Here is a 17,461-nt window from a genome sequence, read left to right as displayed (position 1 = left end):
GGCGCGCTTCAGCCCGCCAAATTCAAACTCGTGAAAATGCCGGCGGGGGTTCCGAAAACGGTGCCGAGGCACCGAACAAGCATCTGCCGGCCCTACCAACCTCAGTAACATGCTGCCCAGGGCGCCCACCCCCAGCGCCCTGTGAGTGCTGGAGGAAGTGTGTGTGTGTGTGTGTGAGTATGGAGCACAGCGTTACCGCTGCGCTGTACCTGGTTACTGAAGTCTTCTGCCGTCCTGAAGTCTTCTGTTCTTCTCATACTCACCCGACTTCTGTCTTCTGGCTTCTGTGAGGGGGGTGACGGCGTGGCTCCAGGAACAAGCAGCTAGGCGCACCAAGTGATCGAAGCCTCTGGAGCTAATGGTGTCCAGTAGCCGAGAAGCAGAGCCCTTAAACTAAGAAAAAGTAGGTCTGCTTCTCTCCCCTCACTCCCACGCTGCAGGGAGCCTGTAGCCAGCAGGTCTCCCTGAAAATAAAAAACCTACCAAAAGTCGTTTCCAGAGAAACTCAGGAGAGCTCCCCTAGTGAGTGTCCAGTCAGTCCTGGGCACAAAGTCTAACTGAGGTCTGGAGGAGGGGCATAGAGGGAGGAGCCAGTTCACACCCAGTTTAAGTCTTTTCAGTGTGCCCAAGCTCCTGCGGATCCCGTCTATACCCCATGGTCCTTTTGGAGTCCCCAGCATCCTCTAGGATGTAAGAGAAATAAAATAAAAGCTTGAGGCTGCTCTCACAGCAGCCCTATGACAATGCGGCTTCCTGCCGCACCAAGCAAAAAACTGATCTGACTGAGTCAGTGGGCGGGACTATATAGTGGAGGCCCCAATGCATCCTGGGAGGCCAGAAAGCTCGTGACCGTGTTGGTGCCATTTTCGCTGTCGCTCGACAATATCCCAATGTTATCCTGTGGATAATCCTGTGGACCCAGCCAGAGAAATAAACATAAATAATAAATGAAGTAAACTCTTCAGGAGCTTCCATAAGCGTGACCGGCTCCTCCGGGCACATTTTCTAAACTGAGTATGGTAGGAGGGGCACAGAGAGAGGAGCCAGCCCACACCATCAAATTCTTAAAGTGCCCGTGGCTTCTAGTGGACCCATCTATACCCATGGTCAGGGGCGTATCTATTGTTTGGCGAGGATGGCACTCGTCAGGGGCGCTGCCCAGCGGGGGGTCGCCGCCCGGCGGTACCACCCGCGATCAGTTTTGAATGTTATCAGTGCTTCTCGCTGCTCAGCTCAGCTGCTCTCTCAGAAACATCAGCGCTGCCGCTGATTGAGAGAAAGGGGCAGCAGAGAGCACTGTCAGTGTATGCCAACAGGACAGTGGGAGAAGCCTAGCGAGGGGTGGAGGGGGAGGGATGTCCGGGGGCACTCGTTATCATACAATATAATGTATCAGATGCAGCATCGGACAGCCTGTGCTGTATAATCACAAAACACATGCTGCAGTGCAAGGATTGAGTTTTAACTATGTGTGCTCTGCCCCCCCCCACCCGTGGGTGCACTTGTGGATATGAAGGGGGGGGGGTGTCCGGGGCCCTCTTTATAATACAATATACTGGATCAGATGCAGCATCGGGGGGGGGGGGGGGGGGGGGGGGGGAGGGGGAGGCAGGGCACACATGGCTAAAACTGAAACCTTGCAGCATGTATTTTGTGATTATACAGCACAGGCTGTCCAATGCTGCATCTGGTCCAGTATATTGTATGATAAAGAGTGGAGCAGCTCTTGCTATAGGGTACACAGCAGCTCTGTACCTCAGGGGACCTCTCCTTCTTTGCTGGGCTGTAGAGGCTTTCTCCGTGCCACAGCAGCAGAAGATCACATGTCCAACAAGCTCCTCCCCTCCTTCCTGACAGAGGCAGAACAGAGCAGACTTTACAACGGCACCCATTGACCCCTCCCCCTCTCCTATCTCATCCCTTACATGACTACTGGGCTATTGTAATAGTGACACAGGAGTGGCTAAAAACCTGGATCCTGGAGAGAACAAAAGCTTAAGGGGTGACAACAGCAGCAGCAACATCTTGGAAGAAAGGTCCCCAGGGAATCAAGTGGGAGAAGTAGGAAAAGGTAAGTGATTATAATAGGGATCTGGTCAGCATACTGGCAGGTACAAACGCCCCAGCGGCCCCGGCACCCTCCCTCCTCCAGCTGCTGCCCTGTGTGTGTGTGTGTGGGGGGGGAAGCAGTTATGGGCACAGTTCCAGGAGTGTCCTCTATTCCGGCCTCACACTATCGTGCAGTGCCATGATGCTGCATTGGCGCTGGCACTCTGATCCTCCTGCCGCCGGCCTCTTCAGCCTGTGCCTGGGTCCACGTGCCTCCCTCGCTGGAGTGGTGAGTAACCAGAGAGCCCTGTGCCTGCCTGCTTCCCACCCCCCTGTGAGTGGCCCCATGTACCCCCCACCTTATGGCCCCCTCTTCCTCCCTCACCCTGGTGTGTGGACCCCTGTGTGCATATGAAACCTTGCGCCCTCCTTCCCCCAACCCCCAGTGTGTGGCCCCTCTACCCCCCTGTCTTATGTGTGTGTGGCACTATCTATCCCCCCCTCACGTTATTGTGTGGCCCCCTATGCCCGCTGCCTTTGTGAGTGTGTGTGTCACTCTGTGCCCCCTACTCCTGTGTGTATAACATTCTGTACTCCCCCATGTGTGGTGCATTGTGCCCCTTACTTGCCAGGGGCGCTTGGACCCCTAGATACATCCCTGCCCATGGTACTAAGTGGAACCCCAGCATCCTCTAGAACGTAAGAGAAAAAGGATTCATTTAAGCTCTCAACATTCTAACAGAAGTTTAAAATTCAGTATTTCATGTGTATGGTTGCATGTGTGAGTTTATCTCCCAGCTACTGAATCAGAGCTGACTTCTCACATCTGGAGGTTATGCTATACCATGTACAATAGTTTTCCTAGTGAATTTGACACTGGATGATCTACACACATGAGCGCTACATGTGTATTATAGCTATATACATACCGGAGGTTTCTTGGGTTTAGCTGTACTGAAGAGATCATCGTCAGCATCATCCCCAAATAATCCTACTCCAGCTGATGGTTTAGTATTGCTGGGTTTCTCAGACTAAAGAACAGACAAGTAAATATCAGACTGGGATCACAGCACAGAAACAAGATAAATACTGGCAAATGTTACATTCTGCAGCTGGCCATTATGAGAGGTCTCTCCTATATAATAGCCCAGAGTGACTGTGTGTATAACGCTCGGCGTGGCTAGGAGCTCTCATTGGGTTAGCAGCAGGTCTATCACACCCAGTCCACAGCTGATTGGGCGAGAAACGCCTTCCCACACAGGTTACATTTAATGGGAGGCTCTGCCGTTTGGCTGCTGTGTGTTCCCAGAGCAGGATTAACAATGGGGCTGATGGAGCTGCAGCTCCAGGTCCACACCCCAAAATAGGCCCACTGCATCTGCAGCAACATACCCTACAACAATTTACACATAAAAATCGGTACAAATTTGAAAAGGGGGCGTAGTCACGGGTAAAGCGGCGTGGCCATGCCCCGTTACCTATACTTTCAATGGAAGTTTGGAGAGCCAAAAATCAGTACAGACCATTAAAAAAAAAAAAGGTATTGTACCTGCCAAAAAGGTACAGTTGGAGGGTATGCCACTGCATTTGCAGCAAGTCTCTGCGCTGTAGATGGGGGGGAAAAAAAAATAAGAATTTACTTACCGATAATTCTATTTCTCGTAGTCCGTAGTGGATGCTGGGAATTCCGTAAGGACCATGGGGAATAGCGGCTCCGCAGGAGACTGGGCACATCTAAAGAAAGCTTTAGGACTATCTGGTGTGCACTGGCTCCTCCCCCTATGACCCTCCTCCAAGCCTCAGTTAGGATACTGTGCCCGGACGAGCGTACACAATAAGGAAGGATTTTGAATCCCGGGTAAGACTCATACCAGCCACACCAATCACACCGTATAACTTGTGATCTGAACCCAGTTAACAGTATGATAACAGATGAGCCTCTAGAAAAGATGGCTCACTACAACAATAACCCGATTTAGTTAACAATAACTATGTACAAGTATTGCAGACAATCCGCACTTGGGATGGGCGCCCAGCATCCACTACGGACTACGAGAAATAGAATTATCGGTAAGTAAATTCTTATTTTCTCTGACGTCCTAGTGGATGCTGGGAACTCCGTAAGGACCAAGGGGATTATACCAAAGCTCCCAAACGGGCGGGAGAGTGCGGATGACTCTGTAGCACCGAATGAGAGAACTCCATGTCCTCCTCAGCCAGGGTATTAAATTTGTAGAAATTAGCAAACGTGTTTGCCCCTGACCAAGTAGCTGCTCGGCAAAGTTGTAAAGCCGAGACCCCTCGGGCAGCCGCCCAAGATGAGCCCACCTTCCTTGTGGAATGGGTTTTTACAGATTTTGGTTGTGGCAGGCCTGCCACAGAATGTGCAAGCTGAATTGTACTACAAATCCAACGAGCAATAGTCTGCTTAAAAGCAGGAGCACCCAGCTTGTTTGGTGCATACAGGATAAACAGCGAGTCAGATTTTCTGACTCCAGCCGTCCTGGAAACATATATTTTCAGGGCCCTGACTACGTCCAGCAACTTGGAGTCCTCCAAGTCCCTAGTAGCCGCAGGTACCACAATAGGTTGGTTCACATGAAAAACTGCTACCACCTTAGGAAGGAATTGGGAACGAGTCCTCAATTCCGCCTTATCCATATAAAATACAGATAAGAGCTTTTGACAAAGCCGCCAATTCTGATACACGCCTGGCCGACGCCAAGGCCCACAGCATGAACACTTTCCACGTGAGGTATTATAGCTCCACGGATTTAAGTGGCTCAACTCAATGCGACTTCAGGAAATCCAACACTACGTTGAGATCCCTCGGTGCCACTGGAGGCACAAACGGGGGCTGACTATGCAGCACTCCCTTAACAAAAATCTGAACTTCAGGCAGTGAAGCCAGTTCTATTTTGGAAGAAAATCGATAGAGCCGAAATCAGGACCTTAATGGAACCCAATTTTAGGCCCATAGTCACCTCTGACTTGTAGGAAGTGCAGAAATTGACCTAGCTGAAATTCCTCCTTTGGGGCCGTACTGGCCTCACAGCACGCAACATATTTTCGCCATATGCGGTGATAATGGTTTGCGTTCACTTCTTTCCCAGCTTTAAATAGCATAGGGATAACTTCCTCCGGAATGCCTTTTTCCTTCAGGATCCGGCGTTCCAACCGCCATGCCGTCAAATGCAGCCGCGGTAAGTCTTGGAACAGACAGGACCCCTGCTTCAGCAGGTCCTGTCTGAGCTGCCGAGGCCATGGGTCCTCTGAGATCATTTCTTGGAGTTCTGGGTACCAAGCTCTTCTTGGCCCCCCGGAACAATGAGTATAGTTCTTATTCCTCTCCTTCTTATTATTCTCATTACCCTGGGTATGAGAGGCAGAGAAGGGAACACATACACCGACTGGTACACCCACGGTGTTACCAGACCGTCCACAGCTATCGCCTGAGGGTCCCTTGACCTGGCGCAATATCTTTGTAGCTTTTTGTTGAGGCGGGACGCCCTCCTGTCCACCTGTGGCCTTTCCCCACGGTGTACAATCATTTGGAAAACTTCTGGATGAAGTCCCCACTCTCCCGGGTGGAGGTTATATCTGCTGAGAAAGTCTGCTTCTCAGTTGTCCACTCCAGGAATGAACACTGCTGACAGTGCTAACACATGATTTTCCGCCCATCGGCGAATCCTTGTGGCTTCTGTCATCGCCATCCTGCTTCTTGTGCCGCCCTGTCGGTTTACATGAGCGACCGCCGTGATGTTGTCTGACTGGATCAGCACCGGCCGGTGTTGAAGCAGGGGTCAAGCCTGACGTAGGGCATTGTAAATGGCCCATAGTTCCAGAACATTTATGTGTAGGGAAGTCTCCTGACTTTTCCATAGGCCTTGGAAGTTTCTTCCCTGTGTGACTGCCCCCCAGCCTATGAGCACTCTGCAGTCACCACCACAGCGACACCCTGGCCCTTGGAGACAGGATTATCCGCCGATGCATCTGAGGATGCGACCCGGACCACTTGTCCAACAGATCCCTTGCATGGGAATTGACGAATGGAAATTCTTCGTAAGAAGCTACCATCTTTTCCAAGGCTCGCGTGCATTGATGCACCGATACCTGTATTTTTATTAGGAGGTCTCAGTCTAGAGACGCCAACTCCTTGGACTTCTCCTCCGGGAGAAACCCATTTTAACCTGTTCTGTGTCCAGAACCATATCCAGGAACAGTAGACGCGTCGTAGGAACCAGCTGCGACTTTGGAATATTCAGAATCCAGCCGTGCTGTTGTAGCACTTCCCGAGATAGTGCTACTCCGACGAACAACTGCTCCCTGGACCTCGCCTTTATAAGGAGATCGTCCAAGTACGGGATAAGTACTTCGGCCATTACCTTGGTAAATACCCTCAGTGCCGGGGACAGACCAACGGCAACGTCTGGAATTGGTAATGACAATCCTGTACCACAATTTTGAGGTACACCTGGTGAAGAGGGTAAATAGGGACATGCAGGTAAGTATCCTTGATGTCCAGTGATACCCTGAAATTTTCCAGGCTTGCAATAATCGCCCTGAGCGATTCCATTTTGAACTTGAACCTTCGTATATAAGTGTTCAAGGATTTCAATTTTAGAATGGGTCTCACCGAACCGTCTGGTTTCGGTACCACAACATTTTGGAATAGTAACCCCGGCCTTGTTTAAGGAGGGGTACCTTGATTTCACCTGCTGGAAGTACAGCTTGTGAATTTCCGCCAGTACTACCTTTCCGAGGGCAGCAGGCAAGGCTGATGTGAAGGCAACGGCGAGGGGGAGTCGTCTCGAACTCCAGCCTGTATCCCTGTGATACTACTTGCAGAACCTAGGGATCCACCTGTGGGCAAGCCCACTGGTCCCTGCAGTTCCAGAGACGCGCCCCCACCGCACCTGTCTCCACCTGTGGAGCCCCAGCGTCATGCGGTGGACTCAGAGGAAGCGAGGGAAGAGATTTGATCCTGGGAACTGGCTGACTGGTGCAGCTTTTTCCTTCTTCCCTCGTCTCTGTGTAGAAAGGAAGCGCCTTTGACCCGCTTGCTTTTCTGAAGCCGAAAGGACTGTACCTGAAAATACGGTGCTTTCTTAGGCTTTTGTGAGGAACCCTGAGGTAAAATTTTTTTTTTTCCAGCTGTTGCTGTGGATACGAGGTCCCAGAGACCATCCCCAAACAATTCCTCACCCTTATAAGGCAGAATCTCCATGTGCCTTTTAAATGCAGCATCACCTGTCCACTGCCAGGTTTCTAATACCCTCCTGGCAGAATGGACATTGCATTAATTCTGGATGCCAGCCGGCAAATATCCCTCTGTGCATCCTTTATATATAAGACGACGTCTTTAATATGCTCAATGTTAGCAAAATATTATTCCTGTCTTAGAGTATTAATATTATCTGACAGGGTATCAGACCACGCTGCAGCAGCACTATTTATGCTGAGGTAATAGCAGGCTTCAGTGTATAACCTGAGTGTGTAATTACAGACTTCAGGATCGCCTCCTGCTTTTTATCAGCAGGTTCCTTCAAGGTGACCGTATCCTAAGACGGCAGTGCCACCTTTTGACAAACGTGTGAGCGCCTTATCCCCCCCAAGGGATATCTCCCAACGTGACCTATCCTCTGGCGAGAAAGGGTACGCCATCAGTAACTTTTTAGAAATCACCAGTTTCTTATCGGGGGAAACCACGCTTCTTTTCACACTTCATTCATTCATCTGATGGGGGAACAAAACACTGGCAGCTTTTTCTCCCCAAAAATAAAACCCTTTTTATGTGGTACTTGGGTTCATGTCAGAAAATGCGTAACACATTTTTAATTGCCGAAATCATGTAACGGATGTTCCTAGTGGAGTGTGTATATGTCTCAACCTCGTCGACACTGGAGTCAGACTCCGTGTCGACATCTGTGTCTGCCATCTGAGGTAACGGGCGTTGTTTGAGCCCCTGATGGCATTTGAGACGCCTGGGCAGGCGCGGACTGAGCAGCCGGCTGTCCCACAGCTGTTACGTCATCCAGCCTTTTATGTAAGGAGTTGACACTGTCGGTTAATATCTTCCACCTATCCATCCACTCTGGTGTCGGCCCCACAGGGGGCGACATCCCATTTATCGGCCTCCGCTCCGCCTCCACGTATCCAACATGTCGACACAGCCGTACCGACACACAGCACACACACAGGGAATGCTCTGATAGAGGACAGGACCCCACTAGCCCTTTGGGGAGACAGAGGGAGAGTATGCCAGCACACACCAGAGCGCTATATATATATATATATATATATATATATATATATATATATATATATATATATATATATATATATATATATATATACATATATACACAGGGATAACCTTATATAAGTGTTTTTCCCTTTATAGCTGCTGTATTGTTATACTGCGCCTAATTAGTGCCCCCCTCTCTTTTTTAACCCCTTTCTGTAGTGTAGTAACTGCAGGGGAGAGCCAGGGAGCTTCCCTCCAACGGAGCCGTGAGAGAAAAATGGCGCCAGTGTGCTGAGATAGGCTCCGCCCCCTTCTCGGCGGCCTTTCTCCCGCTTTTTGTGAAAATCTGGCAGGGGTTAAATTTCATCCATATAGCCCAGGAGCTATATGTGATGTATTTTTAGCCAGCCAAGGTGTTTCTATTGCTGCTCAGGGCGCCCCCCCCTAGCGCCCTGCACCCTCAGTGACCGGAGTGTGAAGTGTGCTGAGAAGCAATGGCGCACAGCTGCAGTGCTGTGCGCTACCTTGTGGAAGACAGGATGTCTTCTGCCGCCGATTTGCCGGACTCTTCTTGCTTCTGGCTCTGTAAGGGGGCCGGCGGCGCGGCTCTGGGACCGAGCTCCAAGGCTGGGCCTGTGAGCGGTCCCTCTGGAGCTAATGGTGTCCAGTAGCCAAGAAGCCCAATCCACTCTGCACGCAGGTGAGTTCGCTTCTTCTCCCCTTAGTCCCTCGATGCAGTGAGCCTGTTGCCAGCAGGTCTCACTGAAAATAAAAAACCTAAACTAAAACTTTCACTAAGAAGCTCAGGAGAGCCCCTAGTGTGCACCCTTCTCGTTCGGGCACAAAAATCTAACTGAGGCTTGGAGGAGGGTCATAGGGGGAGGAGCCAGTGCACACCAGATAGTCCTAAAGCTTTCTTTAGATGTGCCCAGTCTCCTGCGGAGCCGCTATTCCCCATGGTCCTTACGGAGTTCCCAGCATCCACTAGGACGTCAGAGAAATCTTTTTACTGCAGCGGCCTATGTCTTCCTGCCAGTCCGCCTGTCCCCTCCAGCATCAACAATCCCCACTCCCTAGCAGCGGCGCAGGTGGAACAAAAGCTGCTGCGGCCTCCAGTATAGATGTGTATGAAAGCAGCGCAGCGGAAGGCTTTCATACCCCTCCCTGCGCTGCATGTTCTCTGAGCCCCAGAGCTTCCTCTGCGCGTGATGTCACAGAAGTGCCTCCCCACCACAGCCGCGCTCAGATCCCCAGAGGCCCTGACTCCGCAACACAGCACCTGGGCTGCCGGCCTGGAAGCCCCGAGATGGCTAATGTAACGGATAGAGTGGGTGATATCGCAGAGGGTAATGTCTGGATGCTAAATCAATGTAAAAGGTGAAAGTGCTGTGCAGTGCAGTGTGTGTGCACAGCACTCTCACCTTTTACATTGATTCAGCGAGTCAGTCAGTTCTGCCAGCCAGTCACTATTGTTAGCATCAGTGTCCCAACGCGCCGTATTACAGGGAAGTAGACGCACTAAAACTACAGCTCCCAGCAGCATTTAGCGCCGATGCATTCCAGCACTAAGGCCTGCTGGTAGCTGTAGTTTATTGAGTGCATCTTCTTCCCTGTAATGCAGTGCGTTGGGACACCGGTGCTAACAATAGTGACTGGCTGCTTGGCTGCTGTGCGAGTCTCCGGGAGGGCCACTGCCAAAGGGAGGACAGCAGCTTAGCTGCTTCAAGGTGGAGAATTACCCGCCCCTCCCCCACTCGCAGTACATCCGGGCCCCATCCTCGGCACCCCCACACACCACCTGCGGTGGCTCCGGACCCCTCCCTCACCCATGGCTGTTTGTCAGTCAATCACTTTGCGTCCTAATCTACACTATGGCCACGATCGCAGGACATGTGCAGTGCGACTCTGATGCAGTGCGACTCTGGCGCAGCAGAAACAACAACTACCTCTGAACTAGGCTCTGACGGTGTGCATTAAATTCAATATCCTTTTAATTGTTAATTCAAGTAAAATACTCCCAAAGCATTTATAAGTAATAACTTACTGATTTTTTACTAGTGCTGGCAAAGAGATCTACGTCTGGATCGTTATCCTCCTGTAATTCCTGACTGAAGAGAAGTTCCTCATCTTGGAATACACCAGTGCTCTTCCCATGTGTGTTCTTCTCCAAGGAGTCCTAGCAGGATACAGAAAGAAGGTGGCTTACTAAATACTAAAGATCACTCCCACCTTCACTGGCGAGGGTGCGTCCTGGTTTGGAATTGTTGGATAAAATAATAGACATGTACCCAATTTAATTGACTAGTATTGCTAAGCAGAAGCTAGACTTAATCCCTTTGCTGACATCTCTCTTTCAATGTCCATAGCGTTACATCATGTCTCTTGCAATGTGCAAAAATGAGTTGGGGAAACTGTACCTTAAAAATGTCCTCCACGGATAAGGGGGAAAGGGGAAGGGGACTTGTGACCTCAGCACAAATGTTAAATTATCTCTTTAATGGATGGCGCCAATCATGAACATGTAGTACTCCAGTGTCTTGTGACATTATTCACTTCTGCCACTTAAATAAGCAGTAGTGCCATAAATGGCCCTTTGTGAAATCTCCATTCATGCAATGGGAAATTCACACACAAAAGAGCCACGCTATAGCTGGAGCACAGACACCATCACTGACTGTTACAGACAACAGGGAACCTGAAGATTCAGCAAGAACATATACAGTATACTAGTAGCTCTTAGTTACTACAATAATAATAATAATAATAATAATAATAATAATAATAATAATAATATTTGGTACTTACCATTAAATGGTGTGTAAAGGACAAGAAACAAATAGCAGGCACCTGAGAGCCCAAACTTTTTATACATTTGGTAACAGCAGGAAACTAGGAGCAGTGAACTAGAATTAATCATACGTTGCCGGCAATCAAATTCAGAACTGGGCCCGCACCAGGTGCCTACATGTCTACTAGAAGAAGCAAAGCTACAGACACAGATCTGCAGCCATGCAAGAAGAACGGAGCTAGAATCACTACCAAACCAGACCCAACACAATGTCAGGATAACAGAGCTCAGACAATATGGGGATGAAACCCAAGAGACTCAGGGACTAAGGCTCGAATGTAGAAGAGGTCTGCCTCAAAAAAAACAACCAAGCATGCTGACCTACAATAGCCATTGCAGGTTCCAACCTGCTTAGGCATAGTCAACAAGGAGACACCAAATAAAAGAGATGGAAGCCTACAGAGCCAAGCGACCTTAAAGAAGGTACCAGCAAAACTAGAAAGGACCAAGCTAAGACCTTCCAGAACAACCGCTGCCACTTGGGCGGTTGAACTCAGAAACTGGTTAATTTGCAGGAAAGTCAGGTAAAGCCCACTAACACAGATAGGGCCAATCCAAAAGAAAGATCAAGGACAAGCCATGTTCCGGACTCGATGCAAGTCCAAACTGTATGTTTTGTCAGTAGGGTAATGCAAGGAAGAGAGACTGGAGACTTGGCCTATAGTCGATATGATTGATCTACTGTACTTTGAACACAAGCCACACTGAGAAAACAAACAGCCAGGACAAACCCTGACAAAAAGGGAGACCAGAGTTAGAACAATTATCAAACGCTCAGCAGAATCTTACACAGAAGGAACACTTGCAGAAAGTCCAACATGTAGACGTACTGTACCTTTCCGCAAGCCTGGGAAAGGCCAGCAGGCAGAGACTATGTTTTGGAATGAATGGCTTACAGAAGCAGAAGTCAACATTCCAGTCGACCACTCTGGTTGCTCCTAGAGGAACCATCTATTACAGTCCATGTTAAGTACTCCAGATGCCCCTTTATACTTTAGGTGACGTATGCTGGAGACAACTTAATCTACTAGGACACAGCAGTACCTGTCCCAGAGTAGGGAATGCAGAGTGTCTAGTGCCACACCATAAACTACAGAAAAAGAAAGCTGTATGGAAAAAACAGGTCAAGGCCATACACTGAGTCAGTCTGGTCAAAATGCAGCCACAGTGTGAAGGGCCCACATGGATCTTCAACTGGCATCAGGGACTCTGCTCTACAGGAGAGCACACTGGGAAGGGAGACCACTGCAAGCCCGGTCTTAATCCCAGTGAAAGAGATAGGGTGTGCTACATTTCCAGCTAACTGCCGAGCGATTTGCGGGTTGAAGGCCGTTTAAGGGATCAGTGACTCATACCTTTATCTAGTTCCACTGGATCCCCTTATGGCCAATTCTTTTACTTTATACATAGTACTCAAAAACTCAGCTCCCTGCAGCCCTGCCATAGACAAGTCTGGCTTGGAAGACAATGTTATCTGTTCAAACTACTTCCAGGACTCCTGGGTCTGGTACCACATCCAAGGCTGAATTTGGGTCCACAAGGATGGGAGACAGGTTCCAGTGCAGCAGTACATCAGACTCCAGTGTAACTATTTTCCTCCAGTGACTCCAAGGATGCAGTAATTCTTCTTGGTTAATTAGAACCTACAAGGTATTGCAAAGTCTCACTTTTGTCACGGCTTAGCAATTCCCAGCTGGGTCCAAAGTGCAGTGGCAAGCCTCTATTGTGTTCTCCATGAGAAGCTACAGACGTCACTCCACTGGGCCACTAAGAATGGTGGAATCTTTCCCGTAACTACAATGGATTTTACCGGATACAACTGGGCGAGTACTCCCCACATTATGCAATAGGTGAACTGTGCCGCAAATATTAGAACATTCCCAATTATCCTATATTAATACATACATTTACTGCACTGTTAATACAGTACAGTAAGCTATAGAAACTAAAACATTACCTGCAGCACATGCAGGTGGGGGGAAAGAGTCATCCACAATAACCCACTATGATGTTTAAAATACAAATGCTAACATTAATCCACAAAAGAACATCAGTATAAATTTATTTATTTAATGCAATTAAGCAAATGAACACATGACAAACATGAGAAAAAAAAGTAGACAGCTGATGCACAATGTTTTTCCTTTTGTAAACCACTTTTCCGCTCTCATACGGCTCTCACAGCTCTGTCACCTACTTACCTCTCCAGAATCCTTTGGTGTAATTTTAGCTGGAAAATGATCTTCCATATTGTTTTCTTCATCCCCAAAGAGACTCAGGACATTTTTACTCTTGATCTTTGTGTGCTTAGAGGTTAGTGGAGAGGCTGCAAAAATGTCATCAACTGGTTCTTGCAGAGGAGCTGGTTTTACCTAATTAGTTAAAGGAAGAAAAAACAAAAAATTATTTTTTAAATAACAATGTGTTTAATGGACTGATGTGATTCCGCACAGATAATAAGGCATGTATGGGTTCAATAACTGAAAGAAACCAACTTTAGAATTATGAGACGCACCATCTCTATAATGCCTGTTGGTGGCGCCCCGTGAAGTCAGTACTTGCTTACTGGGTACAGAGATAAATAGAAATAGATCAACCCTCCTCTTCCTTCAATCCCACACCTATTTTAAGCAGTTATGTATTAAACTACAACCACAATTTTCTTTTCCTTCATCTCTTTTTACCCTAATATTCTGTGAAGTCTCATCAACGATTCTGGGGACCTAGTTATCAGTAATAACCTACTACAATACCGCACTGTATGTGACCAATCTCGTATGATCTGGGAAGCTATAAAGTGTAAGGGGATGCGGTCAACATCCCGCTGGACGGGATCCCGGCGGTCGAAATACCGACGCCGGAATCCCGACCGCCACAATCCAGACATATTCTCCCTCCGTGGGTGTCCACGACACCCATAGAGGGAGAATATAATAGTGTGCCGAGCGTAGCGAGGCACCATGCCCGCAGCGTGGCGAGCCCGCAAGGGGCTGCGTTCCGCTCACCACCCCTGTCGGGATTGTGTGGTCGGGATTCCGGCGTCGGTATTTCGACCGCCGGGATCCCGTCCAGCGGGATTACGTACTGATCCCAGTGTAGGGTCTAGTCAGTACCTGGTGGGAGACCACCAGAGAATACCTGGTGTTGTAGCTTTGGGCAAACGGAACTCCCTCCAGTCGAACGTTGAAAGCAGCTTCACCATTTTGCTTTTTCTTCGTAAGTCTGGTTGGATGCCAAAAGCTGAAGAATCAACCTGACTACTTACCTACAAAATTTCTTTCAAGTATGCAAACAGTCAAAGATACCCATATACATATGTATTATTAAGCAAAAGTGGTTTAGGTACAGACAATTATTCCTTATCCAGTGGCAGTCAAAACCACACACCTCAATACATCTTATTTAGGGTACCTTTAAACTGATGTGCTGGACAAAGTCCAATACAGGACTCACATCCACCACACTTCTCGCAGATGTGTGTAATGTCCAAAAAAGGAACAAGATTGTGAATATACAGAAAAAAAGTAATTTTATTGAAAACACATACAAGGATCTTTTGTCAGAACTGTCATAGGAAACTATTATTTTAATAAAAACTTATTCAAAGTTATGTTTTAAAGCTAACAATTAATCTTTTTAAAATTGTTTTCTATGAGTGTGCCAAAAAGAAGTCTTTTCTTTTTCTGTTTATCTCTTTACCCAGCAAGCGATTTTTAAATAACTCAAGGTGCTCAGTGACTTCAAACACCCCAATTGTCCCTGATACTAATGTGTACATTCCACATACAATAGCCACATACTGCACAACATTTAAAGCAAGGCAACAGCAATCCAAGGAGTCAGGAAGTGCCAATCCTCCTGAGGAAAACTCTAGACTTTTAAGGAAGTGATGTAACAAGTAGTGAAGAGAGTGGAGAAAATGTTTCCCATAGCAACCTATCAGCTGCTACCAACATTTTATAGAATGTACTTTATAAATGCTACCTCAAAGCTGATAGTTTGCTATGGGCAACTGCACGACAGATCCATTTCTCCCCTTTTTTTCAATGCTTGATACATCACCTACTAAAGGCTATAGCTATGAATAACCACTATATAATACCACACCATGCACACCTTACACATGAACTGAAAGCGGATATGATCGTGCTCATACAGTGGTAATATTCGCTTAAAGGGAGGTCAGTATAAGGAACATATATGGGAGATCACAGAGAACACTTGTTTCAGAGCTCTGTGCAAGGACGGATTGGCCCACCAGGACACCATGACAGATACCAATGAGCCGGTCCCATATCCTAATCAGCCAGGCCGATTCACCCTCAGGCTGGGCTGACTCGCACTGCTTCCAGTACTTGCGGTTCATTGGAACGCAATCCGGAAGTTAGGCTAGCTGACACTTCCAGGTGCCGCTAGCCATGAAAAGTGGTGAAGCTGTGCTACCAACGGGGAACCTGAAGAAAGTTAACCAGCCCAGCAGCATCCTCTCTCTGGCCCCAGCCAAAGGTCTCTTCAACGAGCTACGTATGTAATGCGGTGCTATACATGTAATAATGTGGTGGCTATGTATGTAATCAGGGGCGGATTAGCCACTGGGACAGATTCCACTGCGCAGGTCCCCTGCATCTGTTTGTCACTCCTTGTGTGTGCTCCCTCCCTGTACTGTGCTGTAGTGTGTGCGCTCCCTCCCTGTACTGTGCTGTATGTAGTGTGTGCTCCCCCTCCCTGTACTATGCTGTATGTAGTGTGTGCTCCCCCTCCCTGTACTGTGCTTTATGTAGTGTGTGCTCCCTCCCTGTACTGTGCTGTATGTAGTGTGTGCTCCCTCCCTGTACTGTGCTGTATGTAGTGTGTGCTCCCTCCCTGTACTGTGCTGTATGTAGTGTGTGCTCCCTCCCTGTACTGTGCTGTATGTAGTGTGTGCTCCCTCCCTGTACTGTGCTGTATGTAGTGTGTGCTCCCCCTCCCTTTACTGTGCTGTATGTAGTGTGTGCTCCCCCTCCCTTTACTGTGCTGTATGTAGTGTGTGCTCCCCCTCCCTGTACTGTGCTGTATGTAGTGTGTGCTCCCCCTCCCTGTACTGTTCTGTATGTAGTGTGTGCTCCCCCTCCCTGTACTGTGCTGTATGTAGTGTGTGCTCCCTCCGTGTACTGTGCTGTATGTAGTGTGTGCTCCCTCCCTGTAATGTGCTGTATGTAGTGTGTGCTCCCCCTCCCTGTACTGTGCTGTATGTAGTGTGTGCTCCCTCCCTGTACTGTGCTGTATGTAGTGTGTGCTCCCTCCCTGTACTGTGCTGTATGTAGTGTGTGCTCCCTCCCTGTACTGTGCTGTATGTAGTGTGTGCTCCCCCTCCCTGTACTGTGCTGTATGTAGTGTGCTCCCCCTCCCTGTACTGTATGTAGTGTGTGCTCCCTCCCCGTACTGTGCTGTATGTAGTGTGTGCTCCCTCCCTGTACTGTGCTGTATGTAGTGTGTGTCCCCTCCCTGTACTGTGCTGTATGTAGTGTGTGCTCCCCCTCCCTGTACTGTGCTGTATGTAGTGTGTGCTCCCCCTCCCTGTACTGTGCTGTATGTAGTGTGTGCTCCCCCTCCCTGTACTGTGCTGTATGTAGTGTGTGCTCCCTCCCTGTACTGTGCAGTATGTAGTGTGTGCTCCCTCCCTGTACTATGCTGTATGTAGTGTGTGCTCCCTCCCTGTACTGTGCTGTATGTAGTGTGTGCTCCCTCCCTGTAATGTGCTGTATGTAGTGTGTGCTCCCCCTCCCTGTATTGTGCTGTATGTAGTGTGTGCTCCCTCCCTGTACTGTGCTGTATGTAGTGTGTGCTCCCCCTCCCTGTACTGTGCTGTATGTAGTGTGTGCTCCCCCTCCCTGTACTGTGCTCTATGTAGTGTGTGCTCCCTCCCTGTACTGTGCTGTATGTAGTGTGTGCTCCCCCTCCCTTTACTGTGCTGTATGTAGTGTGTGCTCCCCCCTCCCTGTACTGTATGTAGTGTGTGCTCCCCCTCCCTGTACTGTTCTGTATGTAGTGTGTGCTCCCCCTCCCTGTACTGTGCTGTATGTAGTGTGTGCTCCCTCCCTGTACTGTGCTGTATGTAGTGTGTGCTCCCTCCCTGTAATGTGCTGTATGTAGTGTGTGCTCCCTCCCTGTAATGTGCTGTATGTAGTGTGTGCTCCCCCTCCCTGTACTGTGCTGTATGTAGTGTGTGCTCCCCCTCCCTGTACTGTGCTGTATGTAGTGTGCGCTCCCCCTCCCTGTACTGTGCTGTATGTAGTGTGTGCTCCCTCCGTGTACTGTGCTGTATGTAGTGTGTGCTC

General features: G+C 48.8%; 1 protein-coding gene across 3 annotated transcripts in view; it reads right to left on the bottom strand.

Annotated features, from left to right (window-relative positions):
• The window catches only part of LOC135056400 (WASH complex subunit 2A-like), a 189,983-nt gene that overhangs the window by 21,681 nt on the left and 150,841 nt on the right, over window positions 1-17,461 (bottom strand). For all 3 annotated transcript variants that reach the window (XM_063961493.1, XM_063961495.1, XM_063961494.1), the window contains exons 22-24: window positions 13,346-13,516; window positions 10,341-10,472; window positions 2,979-3,080 (exon numbers count right to left, since the gene is read on the bottom strand). In XM_063961493.1, coding sequence (XP_063817563.1) covers window positions 2,979-3,080; window positions 10,341-10,472; window positions 13,346-13,516 — 405 coding nt within the window. The remainder of the gene's footprint in view (window positions 1-2,978; window positions 3,081-10,340; window positions 10,473-13,345; window positions 13,517-17,461) is intronic.

Source organism: Pseudophryne corroboree, chromosome 3 (assembly GCF_028390025.1).
Source record: "Pseudophryne corroboree isolate aPseCor3 chromosome 3, aPseCor3.hap2, whole genome shotgun sequence".
NCBI classification, from domain to species: domain Eukaryota; kingdom Metazoa; phylum Chordata; class Amphibia; order Anura; family Myobatrachidae; genus Pseudophryne; species Pseudophryne corroboree.
This window is presented reverse-complemented; position numbering and strand designations above follow the sequence as displayed.